The sequence below is a fragment of the Branchiostoma floridae genome, chromosome 9 (assembly GCF_000003815.2).
Source record: "Branchiostoma floridae strain S238N-H82 chromosome 9, Bfl_VNyyK, whole genome shotgun sequence".
In the NCBI taxonomy this organism is placed as follows: Eukaryota; Metazoa; Chordata; class Leptocardii; order Amphioxiformes; family Branchiostomatidae; genus Branchiostoma; species Branchiostoma floridae.
Genome location: NC_049987.1, coordinates 18,480,784 through 18,497,787, shown reverse-complemented (window position 1 = coordinate 18,497,787; position 17,004 = coordinate 18,480,784). Strand labels below are relative to the sequence as shown.

Here is a 17,004-nt window from a genome sequence, read left to right as displayed (position 1 = left end):
TTTTGGTGCACCCAATCTTTTTTGGGAATTCGAGGTCGTGGTATGAAGAAAATTGAGCGCTTGTTTTGATTTTAAGTTCCAGGTTGAAACATTAGGCATAGGCGGGCAGCATATTTTAAGTATTTTTGCACTCAGGTTTTACTCTTCAAGCAGAGCGCAGATATTATAATAGTCGGAAAAATTACATGGGCGCTCTTCCCAGGAAGAGCACTATATCTGCGTGATTGAATCTCTGCTTGGAGAGTACTCAGATTTTAGATTCACACTAAAGAGCTCGAGGTTACAGCAAGAAACTGTTAATATTATTCCACCATGACAGCAAAAAATTCAACATTTACATGAATGAAATCTTAACATCAAAGAGAATATTCCCCAAAGGCAAATCTAATTATGCACTCTTCCTGTGATAGGTTACAACTAATCCACTTGAAATGTTGATACTGATCAATTATTCAATCAAATTAAATCCCTTTCCTATCATGATCTCATTATAGATACTACATGCATGTCCATGTTCCTGAATCAGTAGTAATACTGTAAAATGTTTAATTTTCTGTTACTGTACTTCAGTCAATTGTTCAGTGGAAACACATTGCAGAATGCCTATGCTTAATTTGTTCAACCACTTTCTAGTTGTCAAGTTTTCTGTAAAATTCTGAGAATACGTATGGCCTTATTGATATACTTTTTCTGAAATGCGATTACCCTGATGGAATCTAATGTTGTTATTTCTCTCTGCCCCCCTCCCACCCTCTTTATTCAGATGATGAGGACAACATAAAGCAGATCCTGTGTGCTTGGTGTCAAAAGGTCGGGGTCAAGCGGTACACCCTCAACACGAACAACGAATCGAAAGAGTTCTGCAGTGAGAAGTGCTTTGCCGCCTGTCGCCGCGCGTACTTCAAGCGCAACAAGGTCTGCGATTGGTGTAAACACATCCGCCACACGAAGGAGTACCTCGATTTCGGAGACGGCGAGAGGCGACTCCAGTTCTGTAGCGTGAAATGCCTGAACCAGTACAAGATGGACATCTTCTGTAAGGAGACTCAAGCCAACCTTCCCACCAGTATGCAGTTCAGCTCGGGTGCTCCGTCGCCAGGCCCGCTGCCCGTGGCGGTGGACGTAAAACCGCCGACGTCGATGTGTCCGCAGCCGCCTAAGAGTAGTCCGCAGTCAAACGGTCAAGTCCTGATCACACCGGAGCTGTGGCTGAAGACTGCAGATGGTGACCAGGCAGGCCCTGCGGGGATGCAGAACAGGATGATGAACCCAGCTGTTTCCAGAAGTTCACCCGCGCTACAGCTGCAAGCGGAGCCGAGGATGCCGCCGCCTCCGGTCGGCTCCCAGGCTCACCGCGACACGGTCATCCAGGCGGCTCACATGATCAGACCGGGCATGCCGGGTATGATCCCCACCGGTATCCCAGGGGGGATCCCCCCTCGAGGAGCCGTCTCCCCCCTACAGATCGTAGCGGACCAGAGAGTGCGATCCCCCGCCATGTTACACCCCATGCTACATCCAAGAACTCCCACCCCAAACCAAGCCATGCCTCCACTGGGGATGCCGGGGCACTCCCCGTCACCGAGTATGCCCCGCCCACAGATCAGGAACGACGCACCCATACCTCAAGGACTGTTCCCCCAACACTTCCCCCAACAACCGTTACCTCCTCACCTCGCGTTCACTAACCCAGGACTGCTACAGAACATGCCTCACAACGTCATGTTTCCGCAAGAAGTACTAAACCTACCCCCGATGCCTGGCCGGTCATTGTTGCCCCCTCCCACACTTATGGTGCCATATCCGTACTTCATTCCAGTTCCGATCCCCATTCCCATTCCTATTCCCGTCCCTGTGCCAGTACCAACAGACAGTTCTCAGTCTGAAAAGGATAACCCGAAAAACAATGAAGCTACCAAACTAGCTGATACAAGCTGTGAAGTTCTTCCAAGCACTAGCCAATCCTCGGGTGAGATCTCCTCTTATGAAAGTGACGAGGTAGCTAATGCCACAAAAGACACAGTTTCTGTTGATGATTCCACGAGTAGTGAGTCGTCGAGTTTAAAGGACACTGTATCAGAGGCAAGAAGAGACCAGCTTTCAAACTCGTTAAGTTTAACCGCCAATGATGCAGGGGAATTAGACAAAAAATCAGACAAAGAACCAACAACACAACCTTGTACAAGTTCTGCTGACACTACATTGCTCAATGGTGACAAAGACAAAGAAACGTGTGATGGAAACAAAGACAATGCCTCCAGCCATGACCAAGAAAAGAATGACCAAGAAAATGTTGAAGAGAAATTAACAGCGAGTAATAGTGATAACAGGGAAAGCGACGCTGATGAAAAAATTGCTTGTAACAGTGACAAGTCCGAACCTGAAAAGTGTTCCGTCGATAATTACCGTGAAAAGGAGTGGACTGAAAACTGCCAAGGTGATGCAGTGGACCTCTCGTGCTCACCGAAAACACCTCCACAAACAAGTAGTAGTGACGAGACGGAAACGAAAAGGGAACAGTCTTTGCCAACAAAGGTGCAGGAGACATCATGTACTACAACTGAGGGTGAAAAAGACCCACCATCTTTGTCACCTGACCTTGAGAAACGTCAGAGTTCACAAGAAAACGAGGAGCAGCCATCTTTAGTAGAACAAACATCTCATGACAACACAAATGGGAACTGCATCGACCAATCCCATGACAGTGTTCACTCGTATGCCAAACCTGCTAACAGCGGGGATGAGAAAAGGGATGTTGAGAGCGCCGCATCCAAACCGCAGGAGAGCGACGAGATCCACAGTTACGCCAAACCACGAGCGGCCATTTTGAAAGAGGCAGCCATTGTGCTGAAGGATGTTTCTAAACAGGGCAGTGCAAAGGCCGTCACCCCCAGCGAAGACGGACCAGTCAGGGACCATGCTTACGCATTGAGGGCATCTGGGAAGGGCGAAGGGAATTGTGGGAAGGTAAAAACGGAGGCCAGCGAAGAAGAGCCCGCGGCAAAGAGACGATGTCTAAGAAGCAGAGCAAGGAACAAGTAGAAATATGAAACTGGGCAAAGTGCATCTTGCCTTCTGTATCAGAGGGCACATCTGGGGAGCATCTCAACACTTCAGCATCGTCCATAACAACATTACTGCTTCCACGACAAAGTGAAGTCCATCAGGTTTTATGGATTTTTTGACTGAAATGTATGTAGATATAGACAAATTTAATATCTCCCAACTTAACATGGATTTTCTGAGATGTTTCCTCTTGTCAGATATCTCCAATGACGTGCCAGATGTACAGTTAACAGTTATTATAGTACTAGTACATATCATAGGTTAGACTGATGGTGTAGGGAAGTGTTAAGAGCATGGCATCATTCCATAGTCAGCAATGCAATATTAAAACATGTACATGTACATGTATGTGTAGTTCTTAGCATGGTATCTACCCTATTCTAGTACCGTTTGCTCATTTCACTGCTTTCCTGCAGAATAGCCTGGCACCCAGAGAAACAATCTAGCCTCCATAGCAGGCTCTCTGGGCCTTTTGGGGCTCAGGATAAACTGTTGCTGGCCGATTCTTTTTTCTTTTTCTTAAAAAAAAGATGCCAACAAAAGTGTGAGAGCCTGCTATGGAGGCTAGAAACAATTGGCCTTTGAATTTTGCCTGAAATAGAACATAATAAGCATTACAGCATTCTGACTGGCTTCGATTCACAGTCCTTGGGAGTTCTATTGAAAAAACGGGCTTACAGGAAATTGTACCCCATTTACAATGTTAATCCATTTACAATTTACAACATAAGGACTAAGCGGGATGGGCCAGACTATTCTGTTTTGAAGCTTTCGTCGGAGCAAATTCGAAAAAGAAGAGGCTAGGTTCCAAGCTAGATAGTTTCAGTAATAGCACTCAGATATATATGAATTTGTTGGTCATTAGATCAGAAGTACACATGTCTGCTAGCGTACTACCAGTACCTACCTACCTACCTAGTCCGTTGACCTCCAGTACATGTGCAAGTTAATAATTGGTTGACCAAAATATCATGACAAGCTCAAAATGCTTAAGGTGGCATTATATTTGAATAGATGTACATCCCCTTCTTCCTCTTAATGTTTCTATGTCAAATGTCACAAAGAAGTTGTTGAGAATTGAAAGAAATGATAGAAAAATGGTGTCTTTCATAAAAATACTGCAGTGGACCAAGTTGAACAGGCGTTAGTTGGATGAACAAGATGTTCTGTAGTCTTTTGGGAATTCTTTAGTATTGGCTGTGCTGTATAGTGTGTCAATGTCCAACTCAGCCCAAGCATTTTAAGCTCATTTCACAATGTGATTCATAGCCAAACAACCTTGACTATGTGTGCAACTTATAGCTTCCCACTAGCTGTGTACATTTCAGAAATGCTATTAACACACTAACAAGACAAGGAAAAAAGAAGAAAACTTTCAAGTTGTAAAGTGTCACAGAAATTCATTTTTAGAGAAACATTGGGCTGTATTGGTTTTTTGTTTGACTTGTAGTTGTGGCAAATGAATTAGTATTTGTCAACTGGTATCTGTTGCTTTAAAGACCTTGTAGCAAGGGTATATTGGGATGGTGGCAATGTAATTTGAAAATGAAAGCACAAATCACAGTGACTGATAAAAAAGAACCCGAGACATATACATGAGTTTCCAGTTTTGCACCACCATTTTAGGTCGAAGTTATTTTAAAAGTGTAATATAGAGCTATTTTCGTGACCCCAGCCTAAGGACGTAATGAGCTTTTTTGTTGCTTTATTGCGACATTGTGGCAATAGTGTTTGGACCCAAACATGACATCTTCAAGGTTGTGTGCTATGAGTTGTTTTTGAATAACCTACAAATACTAACCCGTTGTCTTTGTGCACAATGCACCTATACACCAGGTGTACGAGTCTTTGTTTTGTGTTTGAATGTTAAGCTTTGTGTTTACAGAAATGACAAATATGCTTAAAATTAACCTTCTTATAAGTATGACTTCCTGGTGCAATTTGTGTTGTGGTTATGACGTGCAATGTTCCATGTAATGCCCATAGTCTTGCCCATAGTCCAGTTGCTTAGTATTTAACTATAAGTTAAATGTTCAACCAACATGCCATGTTCTATAACTTGGTTTTGAAAAGAAATGTTATTTTTCTAGGTTGTCATATTTTAATGTACATATTACAGGTAGCACCGTCATTGTATTTTTGGTCTGTACAATGAAATATGTGATATCTGTCATAACTCTTTAACTTAGTTAAATTACTTATTGTGTCGGTTTAAGGTATTACACAATTTATACTAAGCCATTGTATTCAATGCTTTCCAAGATATGTTTACAACATTGTTCTTTTGAATGGGTTTGTGGGTTTTTTAAATTGTAGATATCCTCAATTGTACCTTGCGCACCATGCACTTTGTGTAATATTTAAAGGTTAAGCTTTTATTCTATTAGCATACAGACATATAGGGACATTTTATTTATAGAGCTTTGCTTAAAGTTAGTTCCTTCACAATACTGCAAAGACCTCTATTTATTCATACCGTTACTTTTGGATTTGACGTCAGAGATACGTGGCTGCAGCATTGGGCCTAAAGTTCCAGATAACCTATGTCGCCCCCCCGTCTCTGTTCAAAGTTGGATGGTTGCTCAAACTTTGACAGAGTGTCCAGGACTTGTTGAAGTGTTGGTTTAGACAAAGTTTAGTTTATCTGTCTCGATATCATTTACCACCACAGATGAACATTCATGCTAAAAGTTACTAGTATTTAGACATGTACACAACTTTGAACTACTTGAAGGCTTTGGTGCAAGTTTGTCTTTGTTCAATACGACAATAGATTTCAACCAAACCTGATACATTTTGAAGAACATTGAAGTTATCTTCATATTACTACATTGCCACAGTATACTGGTCATGAAAAATTATACAGTACCAAAGGTTCAGTTTAAAAAACAGTTGAATGTAACAGTATGTGGAAAGCCTGACTCCCATTTGCTTAAACAATACATGTTCATATATGTATCCTTACGGACAGCCATATTCAGTTAATTTTTAGCATAAAGACGTACATGAAGAATGGAGTATTTTAAACTTCTTTAGAAGTCAATGTGAACGTACAAATTTTCCTGGTTTATGCTCATTTATTATGCACCCGATACTGCATGGCAGTAACATTGTCCGTGACATATATAGCGTATGCTGTACATCTGTGATGTATCAACGTATGTATGGATATTATTATATGCCTATTTTTTTCATGACTAACGTATAAGTATACTAATGTGTAGTGGGCACATGGATGCATATTCTGTAGTGAAGAAACAATGATGTACATGTGTAATATGTTAATAACTGTGGACTAGGCAATACCATTGGTGGGCCCATTAAAAATGACCACTTTATTAATGTCCTTTTGTCAGTGTTCTATCATTTTTTTTTACTTTACCAATTTGTCTATGTGAGTGGAAGTGTGTGTGTGTGTGTGTGTGTGTGTGTGTGTGTGTGTGTGTGTGTGTGTATTTAAGTGTGTGTATGTGTCTGTATGAGCAGCATAATGCAAAAAGTTGTGGATGGATGTGTCACTGACGAAAGATAATGGATGTTGTCAGAAATGTCTTGTTCTGACGTTCTAAAATCATATCCAGTTACTTGAGTAATTTGTATTTGGTGTACTATGTCGTAAAATGTTATCAATAATATTAATTTTATTACCTGCCCTGTGTATGTTACAAATGGGTGAAATTGTTTTAAAGGAGGAATTGTCCTTAAGTTAATTAACAGTCAGGTAGGCTTGACCAAAAATTACCTGTTACATTTTTCGAACCAAAATAGAGAAGTTAGATGCTGTTACAATAATATAGGATTTAATTTCTAATTGCACAATTCATAAAAGTCATAAATCCTATGTATTCTAAAAAGGACTATCATCAAACATGAAGTCTAACGATTACCATGTCTTTATTCATCATCTACATGTTGTAGTGTATCTTGACCGGGTAAGTTCGCGACATCTGCTGAATAACCAGGAGATAATCTTGACCTATGAGCATGAATAGTTCCGGGTCACCTGACGTCACGTCCTGTTCGTAGTCGTGGCGATCGGCGTGGTTTGGAGAGTTTCTCATCCTTCCAGAAAGACCCCAAAAATCCGCTGACTTAGAAAGCCATCTGGCCTTTCTGTGCAGTACTAGGGTTAAAGTTTGTTCAGGTAAGGTGATCTATTGTATTTTTATACCAAATGCTACGTAGGTTTGATAGAAAAGCGAAGCGCTACGTGATTTCTGAAGCATTGCGCGAAAATGCCACTTCCTTTTGAAGCTCAGCCCGCTGAAGACGCGTTATACCAGTTTTAAGATGAGGCTAAATAGAGCCATGGAACACCACCCCATTATGTACAACTACAAGGCTCTGGTCAGACCACATAAACCAACCATGTCGGTATGCTGACCGAACAGAATGAGGAGCGGTTTCAACTGGAGCAAGACTCCTACCTTTAACCGAAGACTCTACTCTACTCTACAAAATTGGTACAAAATCAATTGACCATAACTTCGGACAGGCAATTATAGCTATGTTGTTTACGTTATATTCGGCATCACAATTCTTTATAAAATTCATTCACAACGACATGTTTTTTTTTTTCAGTGACCGTCTATCATCTTTATTTAGGACGGGTTCATTCAGAAAATTCCAGTGATTTTCAATTGATTATAATTCACGTGCTAAAAGTAGGTTTGAAATTTGCGCGTGAAAAAATCTGCATGTCAAAAGGTGTCAAAATTCCTAAAATTCTAAAATGTACAAAAGCCTCTCTCACTCTCATGGCAGGGCATAATTTGTCACTCTCTCCAATGAGGTTAAAAAGAGGGTTTTTAAAAGGTTTTCAACCTCCTTGCTCTAGCCAAGGATAGCATGGTGAGCAACTAGTTACCAGGCATGCACGGGTGAAAGGAACTCTGGGTAATATGTCAAAGTTGAAGGCCCCCAGAAAATCAACAAATCCGCCATTTTACAGGCGCCATTACGTCCCGGATATTGTTACACGAACCGAAACAATCAGACTGTTTACGGCTGAGGGCCTTCGACATATTACTAGTACCCAGGGTTCCTTTCACCGGTGCATGCATGGTAACTACATTGTAGTGTGAGAAGGCTTATGGTTGACACAAGAACTGTTTACAAGTAGGGGCCTTCACCTTTGACCTGCACATTAGCTGTTGGATTGATGGGAAGGCTTGTTTTAACCCACAGACAGAAAGAAGCGAGTAATTTGTCCTAGGATTCAGATGATAATAACCATCAAGCAGAGTTACCAATGTACATTTATGGAAACTACAAGGCTAGCTTCTTTTGCTAAAACAACTTTTCATCTTCATTCTATCTTCAGAATTTGCACCAGATATACAAGGATGGCAACAAAAAGCAACGTGCAGAGTTTGGATGGCATCATGCAAAAGGCGACAAAGGATTCCTATGTGCTATCAGACAAAGAGGAGAAATCCTACAAATGTGAGGAGTGCAACAGTCGATTCAGTCAGCTGGATCATCTGAAGACTCACATGCGGACTGACACAGGGGAAAAACCATATAGGTGTGAGGAGTGCAACAAGCAGTTCAGTCAACTAAGTCATCTGAAGAGACACATACGGACTCACACAGGTGAAAAACCCTACAGTTGTGAGGAGTGCAACAAACAGTTCAGTGAGCTGGGAAATCTGAAGAGGCATATGCGGACTCACACAGGTGAGAAACCCTTCAGGTGTGAGGAGTGCAGCAGTCACTTCAGCGAGCTGGTTCATCTAAAGAGACACATGCGGACTCACACAGGTGAGAAACCCTTCAGATGTGAGGAGTGCAGCAGGCAGTTCAGTTTGCAGGCTACTCTGAAGATTCACATAAGGACTCACACTGGAGAGAAACCCTATAAATGTGAGGAGTGCAGCAGGCAGTTCAGTGAGCTGGGTAGTCTAAAGAAACACATGCGGACTCACACCGGTGAGAAACCATACAAGTGTGAGGAATGCAACAGGCAGTTTAATGAGCTGGGTCACCTAAAACGACACATGCGGACTCACACGGGTGAGAAACCCTACAGCTGTGAGCGATGTAGCAGTCAGTTCAGTCATCAGGGTGCCCTAAAGAGACACATGCGGACTCACACCGGTGAGAAACCGTACAAATGTGAAGAATGCAACAGGCAGTTTAATGAGCTGGGTCCCCTAAAAAGACACATGCGGACTCACACGGGAGAAACCGTACAGCTGTGAGGGGTGTAGCAGTCAGTTCAGTCGCCTGAGTGCCCTAAAGAGACATGTGCGGACTCACACAGGTGAAAAACCCTACAAGTGTGAGGAGTGTAGCAGACAGTTCAGTCGTCTGGGTGCCCTAAAGAGACATGTGCAGACTCACACAGGTGAAAAACCCTACAAGTGTGAGGAGTGTAGCAGACAGTTCAGTCAGCTGGCTAACATGAAGAGACACATGCGGACTCACACTGACAAACTCACACTGACAAACCCAGAGAAATGCTTAACTCTATCAAAAGAACATCACATTTGACGCCTGCTCTTGCATTTAATAATGTTGTTCTTTTGGTAAGAAACTAGAAGTAAACTTCATTGTACATTCAGTGATGAGTCATAAATAGTAGAAAGTCAGGGCTCGAAATTCATTTTTGGGATTAGGTGCACCAGGCACCCAGTTTAAAAATTTGGTGCAGCAAAAAATTTTTTAGTGCACCACTTAAATTTAAGTAGAATGTCAGAAAATCCTAATTATGAAACTTAGTTACAACTTACAAGCTATCAAATTCTTAAACAAGTAACATGACAGACATTTTTATTATCTTTCTAACACTTTTTTAGATGTCAAGAATATGATGTATACATGTATACTTTGATATCTTTACATGCATAAGCCTATATGAAAATATTTGGGTGCACCAATGCACCCACAGAAAATAATTGGGTGCACAGCTCTAATTTCAGGTGCACCTGGGTGCACATGCACCCAGTATTTCGAGCCCTGAAAGTACATGTTAACATGAAAAGTGAGTGAGAAGTACATGTTAACATGAAAAGTGCCTCCACTTCTGAACCTGAGATCATGATATTACTTACTAATTATTTTCCTCTTCTAGGAATAGTAACTGTAGCAAGTAGCTATGTTATGAAGCATTGTATACTAGTAGTCTTGGCTTATAGTTTGAATTTATATGGAAGAACATTAATTTTGTAAGATGAGTCTAGTTCTATTAGTAAAAATCTTTAAATTTATCTGATTATTTTGATAGTTTGCCAAAACCAATGCAAAGGGCAATGCCAAAAGACTATTGGTAAAGCTGATTTGCAAACTTGTGAATGACAGCGCATTTATCTAAGTTTGTGGTTTTGTTTTTTTATTGTTTTGTTTGATTCTTAGAAATGAGGATGTCTAGTAGTCTGGTTGTTCAAGTTATTAATAAAGTTACCTTTTCCCGTGAACTTGCGTATGGATGTCAATTTTGGAATTGTGTATTTAAGCTTTGGTAAGTACCTTTGCCAAGAAGCTTACATGAATACTTTTTTTAGTATCAAGACAAAATGGTCGCAATATGGACATAATTCACTTAATTCATGAGGAAATTTTTCATAAACTAAGGAGGACATTTGAACCTTGATTTGGCAAGAAGATAATGAATTCACGTAAAAACAGACAAACAAAAACAAACAAGAGACTTCTTTGCCTAACCACCGTGAGCCAAGGCTACTCAAATATCGCATTGGTAAACAATGGTAAATGATAGAGATTTCATATTTATGACTGGAAAGTTTAGGTAGAATGGTACAATTCAAGTGATATGTGAATAGGGTAATTCCTCGAATATTCAAAACAACTGCCTTAGAAATACATTCCTTTGAAGGTCAATTTTTGTTTTACAACCAAAATACATACTGAATTCTTGCCAGCAAATATTGTAAACTTAATTTGAAAACTAGCTAATTTACTTGATCACGGCCTGGCCAACCCCGCCCTAAAAGAAACACACACAAACAAAACTCAACAGCATCATTTGATGGAATGTTACCTTTGATTTATTATACAAACCTTTGATTTACTATAAGAAAAGTAGAGGAGCAAAATAGGGGAGAGTTGATACTAGTAGTCGCTAAGGTTCTTCAGTCAAACTTGGGTTTTTAATTAACACAGATATTAGTGTTGTTTACTTGAAGTTAGAACAGATTCTTTTTTGTAGAAAATTGGCCCCTTGTTTTGAGTATCGCCCATTCACAAGTTTTCACTGACAATTAGGTCAAAACCTGGACCGTACCCGTTACGTACCTAAATTTTCTGTACGGGTACCCACCCCAAGTCAACGAACAAGCTCAGTTCTTATGTTGAACAATTTATCATGACTTTAATGGCCCTTGACTCGCGTGAGTTGGCTGTTTGGAACGCCTTCAGGCTCTCCTCCAATGAGAAGTTATGGGTGATGAGCCTCTTCGCGTCGACCTGTCCACTGGCTACCATCGCCAGGGCTTGTGGGTAACTGAAACATGAAAGACAGAAAAGAAGCTCCATCTTAAGATTGGAATTCCGTTTTTCCCATTTTGAAATGTGCTAATATTTTCAATATAAAAGCACTTGGTGCAAAGTCTTTACATATGATTGACAAGTATGATGTACAGTTGTGAAATATGATAATAACTTTCATGAATATTCATTTTGAAAATTTTCTTCCTGCAGGAATTCCTGCAGGAAGCGTTTTTCCTGCAGGAATGCTGCAGGCATTCCTGCAGAAATTCCTGCAAGAGAAAGGTAAATTCCTGCAGGAAGAATGTTTCCTGCAGGAATTTCTGCAGGAATGGCCTTGACAATGACAGGAAGCATTCTTTATGCATTTAATTTTGTTTTGAAACTGTTAAACAATGCATTAGATTTTATTAGATGTTTCAGACTTGACTTTAACTATGTATATAAAACAGATATATAATGGAGGCATTTTTTATTGTTTTGTTTTCCTAGTTTTATTGACTGTTGCTGGAGATGCCTGGCATTAGAAATAACTGACCTATGAATGAACTTCACTTCAAGAAAATGCATTTCCTTCAGTGGCTACTCATATTTTTCAGAAGTACAGAAGCTTGGGCATGGTTACTTCTTTCATTTTTTTCTTTAATTCTTTAACATCACCACTTAGGGTTTATTAGTATCTAAGCCAATTTGATTGTACATGTAGGTGCAAGTCAGGAACATAAACACAAAATTCATAAATTTCATGACAGGCCTAAGCTTCCCTTAAAAGTATAAATTCAATTATTGTAAATTGCACATGTACTGTAAGGGTAGGGTGCCCTAATAGGATAATCATTGGAGTCCATAAGAAAAGTACTGTACAATGAAAGTACAGTACTTTTAGTTACATGTTGTGTAAAAACCTTTATCCTATTATCAGTGCCAACCTGATGAAATTATTTTAGGAACTTCCAGTAACTATTTACTGAATTCTAAACTGTAGTAAATCAAATGATACATTCAGTTGGTGGAAAAGTAGATGACATGAACCGCCTTGTTTGCCATGCTGATAGCTGGTGTTTGGGTTATAGAAACCAACCACTGGCGGCTTTATCTCATGATGCACCCCTCAGGGTAAAACATTGGTCCTTTATTAGCATATAGCCAGGTGGCATTCACCAGTCATATTTTATGTTAGTTATGACACTGTAACACAATATTAGAAGTGTCCCGAGCCGGGTGCGTGGACACCTAGAAATTCATTAAACACTGGTGCTAAATGAATCTTATTTATTAGGTTTTTGATACCTACTGGACAGCTGTGTTTAATGAAGTTCTAAGTGCCCAATAGAAAATAATAATCAACCGTCACCAGATCAGATCAGATCACAGAACATTGATCAATCAGAACAACACCCTGTCCTCATCTGGAACTCTTTACATGCTCTAAAATCCTTGAGATTGGGACAAAGGCCTTTTTATCACAAGAGTGTGATATTATCACCTCCCCTCCCCTTTCTCACCTATCTTTAGAGAAGTCATTATATAATCTCCTTTGCACCTACATGAAGGTGTTTAAAGCCAGCAACAACAATGCGTGTATTGATTTATAATGACAGGTAATTAGAGACTGAAGTGAATGGTTAAGCTGCCTTATTCAGTGCCTCCACTGGTGTATAGAACAGGTCAGTATTTAACACTGCATAGAAGACTAAAGTTTACCCAAAGAGGTTTAACTACCTTGTAGATCACCAAGGAGTTTAGAATTCTCTGATCTCACTGACCTAACCTAGGTTTTACAGCAACCTTGGAATAGATATAATTTTTTACTATTTGCCTTTCAATTGGTAATCTTTTACTCTTGTCTTGGCTACCTTAGGTCTCTTGTTTAAGCAAGGGGCTTTTATCTTGGTTTCAGACAAAACGTTCCTGATGATGGGTTTGAAGGCTGATACTGATAGCCAGAATAAAGCTACCATTCCAGAATGGCTATCAGTATCACATCAAAATATATACCACAGGCCTTCTACTCTTCAAAATCAACCAGGAAAGTTTGCCAACACGGAGGGTATTGATATGTAAAATTTGGGGTCCTGGAGTATCTTGCAAATACAAGCAATTTTTGTACTATAGAGCCAGGCGTTGAAAAGCAGAAAGGCCCACAAAATAACAACAAACTTTTTGATAACCAAACTTATTGATAACCTGGGCTTTATCTGGTCCAAAGAACCATTATCTTTTTGACTATTAATAAACTTGAAGCCCGCTATGAAGCTGTTTACCAGTATGATTCATTATAAGCCAGAAGGCCGACATAACCGCATTCCTCTGGAACAAAGAATTTGCCAATACTGTAACTTGAATAAGATAGAGGATGAGTGTCACTTTATTGTTTACTGTACTTTATACAACAACAAAAGAAACGTCCTCTTTGAAAATATACAAGATATGTTCCCTATTTCCAATACTTGAATACCACGGAAAAAAATTCATATTTCTCATGCAATTAGATCAACCATACATTATTGATTCCATCTGTACTTATATTTATAACTGTTTTAAGAGGTGAGAAGAAGTTGAACTTGTAAATACTGGAATGTATTAGTATTTGTAGAGGTGACAAGATACCTTTTTTTTAATCAAAATTGTACATTATCACTAGCGCTACAATCTGTACTTAGCTTGTTTGAGCACAAATGTACAATCAAGGTCATTGATTCATTATATAGAAACAACAGGCAAAAGTTTGTTCCAGAGATTATTTGTAGTTTCCAAATCCTATTACATGGGCCTGTATATAAGGCACTCACTTTCCTCTTTTTGGTAATTATGCACATTGTTATGCAGGTTCAAAGGAGGTCAGTTATTGTTAAGGCATGCTTCCCAATTAGCAAGTTGAATTAGCAAGTCCCACAGGGACTGTCCCAAAGCACTGGATGGAAAGATTCAGAACACCTCCCTGAGATCAAGGAGGTTGCGTCTTGCTGAGATATTTCTATACTGAACTGCTTTTGAGCCAGATTAGAACTAGAAGAACTTCAAAATTGCAGAAACCTGAAAATTCACTTCTGGGATAGATTACAGGATTCGAATGGTTAAACCAGATCGGCAAATTAAGGAGTAATAAAAGCTCCTTGATCTCACCAACTTGATCTGGCCCTCTTTCAACCTCCTTGATCTGGCTCAACACTTTTGTTTTGAACTGCCAACTAATGGAAATCTTAGAATTCAGAAAAATGGTAAATTAGGTAGTGCTCTGCATTGCACTTTAGCCAACCTCTCACTTTACATAATATAATATAATATTATATACCATTGAAGCTTGGATCCAGGTTACATCCAGGTATGTGACGTCATACTTTGTGGCGTCACCCAGGAAAATAAAAGTTTTTAGATAATAATCTTATATTTAGGCCATGTTTCTGAATCAAAAATTTTTTTGAAACAGGATGTGTTTGAAGGCACTTGAAAGGCCATGAAAGAATGTAGCTTCTTACGGTTGCATAAGATAGTATTGTCAGCCTGCAAGATCCGCTTGGAGATTCTGATCATGATAGACAAAGAAGCACAGAGCAAATGACACAGTAGGGTTCGGAGGACACCAACTGACTAGTCTAATTAGTCTGTTCTGTCAACTTTTAGCTTGAGTGGCAAATATGTTGGGTTCATGAGCTGGCGGGCCCAGGTTAAAATCCTGGGAGCCAGGCACAAATTTTTCTCTTGTGTTTCAGAAGTGTAAGGTTGTGAAGGACGTTGCACTTCTGTGAGGGCCTGCATGCCTTTTTCCGTTAAGTGTTACGAGCCATTTTAATTTACCGTTAATCGTTACCGACCCACTCTAATTCACCGTTAAGCGTTATCGGTATATTCTTCGTGAAGCGTATTGGTCGTTTTAATTCCACGTTAATCGTTACTTGTCATCCCGAATTCACCGTTAAGCATTACCAAGAAATTCTTCGTAACAAGTTATACCCACGAAGTCAAATGCCAGATAGAGCCCCTGAAAATGCAGGAAATGGTGTTTCAAAGGGTCCAGATTTCAAAATTTCTCCGAGCCTCCCGGCCGCTTCGGGTAAAAATATGTTGTGGAAGCGTCGCCCCTCCCCCTCCCAAAAAACCTTTTCACTCAAACAGATTTCAGTGTCCAACTTAGCATAGTTTCCGGCAAAATTTTCTCATCGAATGCAGAAAATGAGGTTTCTCCAGACCTCCCTTGCAACGGCTTGTGGCTTTGGTGCTCACGACGACCTGGCGAAAACATGTTTCAGGGGCGTTGGCCCAAAAAATTTTCTCTTTAATAAAATGTCATTTGAATTTTGATTTACCTTCGTTGGCCAGCAAAATTTGTCCTTCAAAATGCAGTAAATGGCGTTTCAGACGGTCCAGACTTTTAAATTTCCCCGGACTTGTCTGGCAATTTCTCGTGCCGTCCGAGCTTGAAATGGTAAAAATATGTCGGAGGCCGGAGGTCAATTGCTACAACCATGTGTAATTTTGATGAAAATTTCATTATTCTGTCAGCAAAATTTGCCGGAAAATGCAGGAAATAGCATTTCAGAGGGCCATGATTTTAAAAAATTTCCCAGGGAGCATACCCCCTACCCCCATACGATGCGTTGCACCTTCGGCGCTCCATGTGCTGAAAATTTTGTCAGCAATAGTCCCGGCCTACAAGAAACTTGCTGTTGCCGCCTCTGGTGGGAGCACTGACCCAGGGAAGCAAACGTCATAGACACAGCAGACATTGTCCCTGTCATTCCTCCGGGCTCTGGGCACCTTTTCCTTCTCACAATGCCATTAGTCTGATATTTTCAACCATCGAGGTAACCTAGTTTAGCGCCGTACAAAGAGGAACGAACGTCAATGTTTACTGTCATGCTTTGTAACCCCTCCTGAATTTACCGTTAAGCGTTACCGGACCTTCTGAATTTACCGTTAAGCATTACCGGGCCTCCTGAATTCACCGTTAAGCGTTACCAAGAACCCCCCATGCAGACCCTCTTCTGTGTCAGTGGGAAAGGTCACATTACCATGCATCCCTTTTTCTGAACTGAACTGGTTTTAGCCTTGGTACCAGTTTGCATCATAAGGCAAAATACAAACTGTTTAAAACTGTCTTGTTTTTTTTTGCATCACAGGGCTTGAAAGTCATTTTTGCATGCACCTTAGGCTGAGTAGCCTGTGTTTACACAATCTAGCGCTGGCTGGGGTTAATGACCCCTCCTAGGGCAGCAGCAATACTATAGGGCCGGCCGCTAGGAGCGCGATTTTAGTCAGGCTAGTAGCCTCCTTCACCGGCCTCTCTGGGAAGCTTGGCGTTTTTTTTTTTCGGTGGTGGGGGGGGGGGGTCGATTCCCGATTTTTAATCGGGAATATTGCGGGAAAGGAATATATGCCGGGAAAGGAATATACACCGGAAAGCTTGTACGGGCTAGACTATTTCGGCTCCTTCACCGGCCTCTCTGGGAAGGTTGGCGATTTTTTTTTGGGGGGGGGGGGCGGAAAAAA

The 17,004-nt window shown here is 40.6% G+C and overlaps 3 protein-coding genes across 4 annotated transcripts in view; 2 read left to right on the top strand and 1 right to left on the bottom strand.

Annotated features, from left to right (window-relative positions):
* The window catches only part of LOC118422752 (sine oculis-binding protein homolog B-like), a 29,735-nt gene extending 23,331 nt beyond the window's left edge, over nt 1-6,404 (top strand). For both annotated transcript variants that reach the window (XM_035830499.1, XM_035830498.1), the window contains one exon: nt 764-6,404. In XM_035830499.1, coding sequence (XP_035686392.1) covers nt 764-3,042 — 2,279 coding nt within the window. In that variant the 3' untranslated portion in view covers nt 3,043-6,404. The remainder of the gene's footprint in view (nt 1-763) is intronic.
* A 155-nt stretch (nt 6,405-6,559) lies between these two features.
* On the top strand, nt 6,560-10,489 carry LOC118422751 (zinc finger protein 525-like). The gene is made up of 2 exons (XM_035830497.1): nt 6,560-7,210; nt 8,390-10,489. The coding sequence occupies exon 2, from the start codon at nt 8,412-8,414 to the stop codon at nt 9,267-9,269; it is 858 nt and encodes a 285-aa protein (XP_035686390.1). The 5' UTR covers nt 6,560-7,210; nt 8,390-8,411; the 3' UTR covers nt 9,270-10,489.
* A 563-nt stretch (nt 10,490-11,052) lies between these two features.
* LOC118422748 (sorbitol dehydrogenase-like) overlaps nt 11,053-17,004 on the bottom strand; it is a 19,063-nt gene continuing 13,111 nt past the window's right edge. Inside the window, exon 8 of the mRNA XM_035830493.1 lies at nt 11,053-11,530. Coding sequence (XP_035686386.1) covers nt 11,374-11,530 — 157 coding nt within the window. The 3' untranslated portion in view covers nt 11,053-11,373. The remainder of the gene's footprint in view (nt 11,531-17,004) is intronic.